At 38.7% G+C, this 7,390-nt stretch overlaps 1 protein-coding gene across 3 annotated transcripts in view; it reads left to right on the forward strand.

Moving 5' to 3' along the window:
* The first annotated feature begins 1,873 nt into the window (after positions 1-1,873).
* urm1 (ubiquitin related modifier 1) overlaps positions 1,874-7,390 on the forward strand; it is a 10,618-nt gene continuing 5,101 nt past the window's right edge. For all 3 annotated transcript variants that reach the window (XR_800806.1, XM_010797748.1, XM_010797749.1), the window contains exons 1-2: positions 1,874-1,940; positions 3,369-3,439. Coding sequence is in view for 2 of the 3 variants with exons in the window: in XM_010797748.1 (XP_010796050.1) it covers positions 1,906-1,940; positions 3,369-3,439 (106 nt within the window). In the remaining variant the exon portion in view is untranslated. The remainder of the gene's footprint in view (positions 1,941-3,368; positions 3,440-7,390) is intronic.

A 7,390-nucleotide genomic window follows, 5' to 3' on the forward strand; every position in this document is an offset into this window, starting at 1 on the left:
TATTTGAAGAAATGTCTAAAATCACATTGACCCTTGAATATAGAAGGTTCTGATTAAGATGGCTGAAATGTATGTGGGATTTAGGAAATCCAACCCGATAAAATGAGAAAACATTGTATTTGTCATTAAATAGTAGTCAATAAAGAAATAATCAAAGAAAATAGTTTGGATTCATGAATTAGGAAGTGTTTTATGTTTTTATTGAGTCCATGGAGGATACATTTAATATATAAATATTGGCAAAAACATTTCCTTTCATCGTGTGTTCAAATTTTACAAACACATGACGATTAAGCGTGGCCACAAAGGTTTAATGGGTATTTCAAACTGTCTTCAACTGAATACATTTAAAATATTAAAATATCTCAAAAATCCTCACGATTTGAATCGGAATATGTACACCTGATCAAATCATATTAAATATAAGTATTGTAACTATTTGTGAACACTTATCCAAGTCATAAAGGCTACAACAGAACAACAGAAGCATGGCTTACTATCGGCAGCTACTTGAACCTCAAAGCAGCTTAGCAAATATGATGTGACACCCAGTGACAGTGAGATCATTCCTGGGCAACTCATGCTCACAGCCATGAAAATCCCACCCACAGCCCATCTTCTGCCTGTTTGCCTCCCTCTGAGCTGCCTGTATACTCCTCATCCCAGAACGAAAGGCTGGTCATGTCTTCATCATCTTTCAAAACTACAACTGCGGCCTCCACAGTGAGAGGACCCCCTAGTTTTCCCGCCTGTCTCCCCACCCTCGCCTCATTCTCCCCTCACCCCTGCCACGCCAGGCCCCTGGTCGATCTGTCTATCTGCCCCTGCACTGACTCCTCATTACCACATGAATGAAGACAGGAAAGGGCCCGCAAAGGCTTGGACGCCAACAGAAGGCAGCGGATTTGCAATTCAAGCCTCTGACCGACCCCCACCTCATCCTCGCGTCCCTGTATACTGGGACTGGGACTGTCACCAGTATGATTGAGCATGTACGTGAGGAGGGAGAGAGGGACAGAGAGAGACAGATGTGTATTCACACACTCATGTCATGCTTCTGCACACTTTCATTTTGGCAAACACTATGCAAATACATGCAGACATGCATATGGCGTGTGTGTGTGTGTGTGTGTGTGTGTGTGTGTGTGTGTGTGTGTGTGTGTGTGTGTGTGTGTGTGTGAGAAAGAGCACTGTTCATAGGTTACTAATGACTTTCCAATATAATAATTTTCTAAAATAAAGTTAAGTCCAGGGAAATATCAGTTCATAAATGGGGGCACCTTCACACATTATCAGTTACAGCGTCGCTTACTGTTCCCACAGTGCAAGGTAATATGAACAAGTAGCATTTAGTTATGCACCACAGAGTTGGAACAAAGGTCCAGAGGATATTAGACTTGCACTCATTTTGACCCCCTTTCTTCTTTGAAAACTGAACATCTTCTTTTTTTTCATATTCTGTCATTCTGTCTAAGATTTTTTTATTTGCATTTTTATTTCTTTATCGTCTTTTTTTTATTATCTTGTAAAGATAACAACCAACATTTTTTCTTTGAGGACTTCATAATACAGAATTACAGTTTTGTTTATTTTGTTAGTGTTTATAAGTTTGAAAGTCTCAATAAATTATTTAAGTTCAAATAAAAATAGGTCTACATAAACATTGGAGCTAAATCTTTGTATTTCACAGGTAAAATGTAATCATGTTATCAACTATTTCACAATGAATTCGATTTCATATTTATGATGTTCCAAATGCATAAAGAGAGTTTCGATATTATGATTAAGTTTACACAATAATCTTTCTTTTAACTGATTTCATAAAAAGCTTCCCCGTGTATGGAAATTATATCAAAATGCGTCACTTCCGACTCCCCGCCACAACTTCCTGCATGTGCCGACAATATGGCAGCGCCCGTAGCTATTCACCTGGAGTTTGGGTAAGCACATTTAAAAGCCTTTATGATGGTTAAGAGTGCCTGTTTTAGCAGTCTTTCAACAGTTTCAAGGAAAAAATACATCGGGTGAATGCTGCTTTAAGTTTGCTTTTCTTTCGTTAGCCTTTTGTCATTTAAAAAGCAAATCACATCCGGGTAACAGCTAGCTCCCTGCTAGTTTTGAGTTTGTTTATGAATCATTATCCACCGTTATGTTGTCTCTTTCTTTCTAATTTAACAAGACAACGAGAGGTTGTGTGATTGCTTAACAGATGACGTTATTTAAAATAATAAGAGATACAATACTCCTCTTACAGTGCACAGCAACAGAGCTGCCTGACGAGTTTCTTCCTGGCTATGCTAACGTGTGCAGCCTGTGAAACTAAAGCTATTTCTCACTCCTCCATGAGAAGCTCAGAGACTGTCCCTCTGCAGCAGCTCTAACCCTGTCTCCTGGCTCCTCCTGCAGCTCAGCCAGATGTACAGTCTGTCTGCAAAACATGCCAGAGATTTGACTGAGCACTATCAGAGACCAAAACAAAAAGAGAACCACCCTCCATGGAATCTATAGACCTTAGACTCAGGTTAGATCTGCATCAGAAAGATGACAGTAATCCATGGGAAGGGTCTTTCCTTATTCAACAAGCGTACAGAAGGTCACAAAACTTGTAATTTGACAATAGACAAACCCAACATTTAAGGTGTGGAGAATGGATTTTGCAATAATAATTAATATTTTCTTCGATTTTAAGTTATCTTTGTAATCTTTTCCAATCATTAAGACTTTTTCCAATTATTAAAGCGTTTTAATCTGAAGTGAGTTCTTTTTGACTGACATTGAGACATTTTGGTTGACATAAATGTATAGATTAAGCTAATTCAATTAATTAAATACAGACAACTCAGAGTACTGTTACTTGTTGAGTACCTGTTCAGATCAGCCTATTTATTGTAGTGCTACATGTCCCTTGTTACTGTCCTTTTTACTTTTTTTAATTTGTTTTAGAATATTTTTTGAATTGTAAGGTGTCCTTGGGTGCTTTGAAAGGCACCTCTAAATACAATCTATTATTATTACTGTATTATATTCATGCAAATAAATATAAATGATGTTTGGCTAAAATTGTTGAGAAAAATCTTTCGATTATTTTTGACTGATTTCTATTACTATACGATTTGTCATGTAAGAGGGAATACACATTTTTACATAATTGTTCTCAGTTTCATTGAAAAACACATTCAACCTATGCTATTTTTTGGTGGCATTTGTGTTGCTCTCTACTGAACAAGGATATATATTTTCTTAAGTCTATAGAATATGATGTATGGGCCAGAACATCTCTGTAGCATGAACATATTACATTTGTGATGGTATTTTGACAAATACCACAAAAACTGATAGTTGACCAATCTGACTGTTTGTTTGTGTAGGGGTGGAGCAGAGCTGCTTTTCAATGGTGTGAAGGATCATCATGTGACCCTTCCAAGCCAACCTGATCCTTGTGAGTACCACCCTCAGAATAAGAGTCTCAATGTGATGAAGTGACAGCCACAAGATTTAGATGTAGAGACACAATGTCAGATAGCTGCGAATCAGGAAACCCAAGTATAAGAAAGGCTGCTAAAGAGTGTTTATTTAGAATTGCCATAGTTTATATGTGGTATGTGTTCATCTCAGCTGCCAAGTTACAACTTTTTAATGCATATTTCTTTGCATTCAACCAAAAAATCATGTTCGCCCCATCCATCCTTTAATTTTATTTGTCTTAAGATTTTTTTATTTCCTCACACAAATCAACACTCAGTCCACCATCATTTTGAAATAAATGTTTTTTAGCTGCTTTACCATTTTTTGGTGAAGTAAATTAAATTTAATATGAGATTCACTGCGATGGTTTACGTATCATCTTTACAGTCTTGACTAGGTAGAAAGGTACCAAAGAATCCCTCACACTGTCGATCACTTGTATTCACTTTATTTATTACATTTTCATCCTTTATCTGATCAACAGTGTACAGGATTCTTTGGTCCTGTCAGTTATTTTAGTCAATAGTTTGTAATACTCAGTGTCGATGTGTAACTTAGGGAATGGGTTTTTATATCACAATGGCTAAACATGTATTATTTTTACCGGGAAATACTTGAAGACTGGCCTACATTATTTCCTTTTAAGAGAGTCATTGTAGCAATAGCTTAGACCAGTTCTTCTCAAAGTATGGTCCGCGTCCGTGAGCGCCCCCTAGTGGTCCGTGAGTATATTGGTAAAATTTCACATTTGAAATAAATAAATGAATTTAAGTTTTCCGCACTCTCGCGGGAATATCTCCGCAATGGAGCGAGCTTAAGTTTCACTTTCGATTGCATGATATAGCCCAGCGCAACACCTTCATCACACATGTTGCCCCTTGTTTGTACCATTTTCAGGCGATTTGTAATCTGTTCTAGAAAAACGATGTGATTTCGGATATTTGTGGAGTTAGGGGGTCCGCGAGTGTTTTTTTTATTGGTTAAGTGGTCCTTGGTATGAAAAAGTTTAAGAAACACTGGCTTAGACCTATGGCAGTGAAATATGATTAATCAAGTATTTGTGTATAAGTGGAGACACGTGTTTCAGTATGTTTGCTTGTGATAGACATTTTTGCATTATATATTGCGTAATTTATTTATATTAATGTAGTGTGGCGCTCATAGCACTGGTGCAACAACCTATTACATGTGTTGTTACAAAGCAGGCTTTATTCCTCAACTTAAAACATTAGTATTATAAGAGCTGATATAACAACAATGTAATACTAAAATGTTAAAACTTCACATTTTTTAATATAATGTATTTTGCGTTCCATGTTTTGAGGCTTTGTTGGCACTATGCTAGTATCATATAACAGGAACATCTGCCAGTTGAATGGTCGTTTTTAAATGTTGATGCAAGCTCTATTATAAATCTTTTATCAGCATTTAAAACTTATTTAAAAAAGCCTTTGTAATAGCCTTCTCTTTGGACTTCCATCATAACCCTAACCCTATTCTTCTCTCTCCTCCCTTTCATCCTCACCCCTAAGCTGACCCCTTCTCTTGTGAATGTTGCCCCCTGCTTAGTAACATGTATGTGAATTAAGGTAGTAAAGGGTGTGAATGTTTAAGATTTGTTTCTGTGGGTTGTAGAAGAGCAGTCGGGTGATTCGGCATTGTCTTGTCTTAGAGCATGTTGACTGACTCAGCAGGCTGTGCTGGTTTCTCAAATCATAACGTTTTCCCACCTCAGGATCCAAATTGATTAGATTTTATTTTGCTGTGGGATCCAGGCTCCCTCCAAAATGGGTCACTAACTCGGCATGGAGGAGTCGAGGGAAAACCTGCCTGCAGCCCAGTTTTATTTCTGAAAATAAAGAGGGGGAAAGGGGGGGGGTGTGTGTGTGTATAATATGTGTCTTTGGTATTTGACTAAACAAAGGGTGTTCATGCATGGCGCTGGTGTAACCACGACAACAAAAAGACAAAAGTTGACCAGAACGGGGAATGTCAGAAAGATGTGACCCTGCTGCACAGCCGACCTGTGTGTTTGTGTGTGTCCATAAGGTTTGCCATGTTATGCAGGAAGTTCATAAGTTTTAAGTCGCATTTTGATATTACGTTTCCTGGGCCTATTTGCTCGTTGTGATCTTAAGTCTGCCGTGTTTGCTTATCCTGAAAATGTCGCTCCAAACTAATTTCGCCTTGTACATCAGTGTGTGTGTGTGTTTCTACGAGTGTGTGTTAGTATAGAAGGGGTGCAGTGAAGGCAGATATAATTGGTTCTGAATCCTTCGTATTTCTCTTTGACCCCAGCCGGTGATTGATGACCCTCGACTGAAAAACCCCACCCCCACTCTCTCTTTCTCTATCTAACTCTCTCTCCCTCATCCACACACACGACAAAACCCCCGTGGTCTAAGGATCACACAGTTTTTACCCCTCGCATCAGCAAAAAGATGGATAGCTCACACCCCCCCGCCCCCACCCCTCACATGGCTGTCATAATCGCACAAAGACAAAAAAGAAGAAGAAGGGGGGGGGGAAACTGCGTGCACAAAAGATAAACGGGCACTTTTTTTTGAATCGGCGTCAAAATGGCGCCCTTTCCTCTCCATGCCTCCTTTCCCCCCACGCATTGAGCTATCCCAAGATGCTTCAGGAGCCTGTGACGCATTTTGCCCCTTTCCTGTCTGTTGGTTCCCTCATTTTCGTTTCCCCCTTACCTGGACCGCAAAGCGCCGTCATTTTTTTTTTACATTGTCCACCATTCTTAAAACCTTTCATTTACTAGCCTGTCTTTTTGCTTCTGGGTGATTTAAATGTGCAGCCATATGTGTAACCTTTTACGAGAAAGCCATTAAAAGGGCAGCGCCTGATGACTGTTTCTCTTATTAAAAAAGCTTAAATCATAAAGTCTGAATTATTATCGACCTGTGTATTGAGCTTAGACATCCTATTTATTTTCTATGTGCAACTTTTAACATGTTTGCTTGTGACTGGGTCTCTAGGGAGGGAAATAAAAAAGAAGGGGAAAGATGGAAAGAGATGAAGAAGGGAGGAGAGCAGGTTTTACGAGACGGTGTGAGAGAGAGAGGAGAGAGCAAATGAAAAGTAAACGGGCGAGAGGATGAAAGAGCGAATAAGGGGTAATGGTGGAGAAAAATTACCAATAGTTAAAGAGAGAGCAAAGAAAGGAGTCGCCACAAAGGAGTTATGACTGCTGGAGTGATTAGTTCTGTTTTTAGCCCTGCAGAGGTCCAGGTCAATATTTGTGTGTGTGTGTGTGTGTGTGTGTGTGTGTGTGTGTGTGTGACACACACACACACAAATATTGACCTGGACCTCTGCAGGGCTAAAAACAGAACTAATCACTCCAGCAGTCATANCAGAGCAGGGTGTAAGGAGGGCGGTGAGGCCGTAGCAGGTAGGCGTCTGACCACATGGGATTCAGGAGTTCAGCCGGATCAAGGGCAGAAACAATATCATATCTGGGCTAAGAATACAGTTTATACATGACATACATTCAGAGAAAGATTAGTTGAATTCAAGGGTAGAAAAATATTGACTACATTTTGGATTTTTCTTTGCTTTACAATGAATTATTCTATTAGAGAATGCAGGTATACATTTTGTGCATATCTAAAATAACTGAGACACTGTCTTCAAAAAATCCTTTCAGATTATAAAATGATTCTGAAAGAGTCCATTCAAAAAAGGTTTTCTGAAGACTTTATACATTTCATTTATATAATTCAAGGTTTAATTTACTGATTACAAAAAAACTTGTAACAAATTCCCAGAAGACGCAACAAAAATCCACGTTAATAAATATTAACATTTTTTGAAAGAAATATTTAAAAAGGCCTACTAGCAGCATTTAGCTTGGAAAAATAGATGTATTGAGACACCTGCCTGGCCTGTAGACTGTCTGGATGATATG

Source organism: Notothenia coriiceps, unplaced genomic scaffold, assembly GCF_000735185.1.
Source record: "Notothenia coriiceps isolate Sejong01 unplaced genomic scaffold, NC01 NC01_scaffold00038354, whole genome shotgun sequence".
NCBI lineage: Eukaryota > Metazoa > Chordata > Actinopteri > Perciformes > Nototheniidae > Notothenia > Notothenia coriiceps.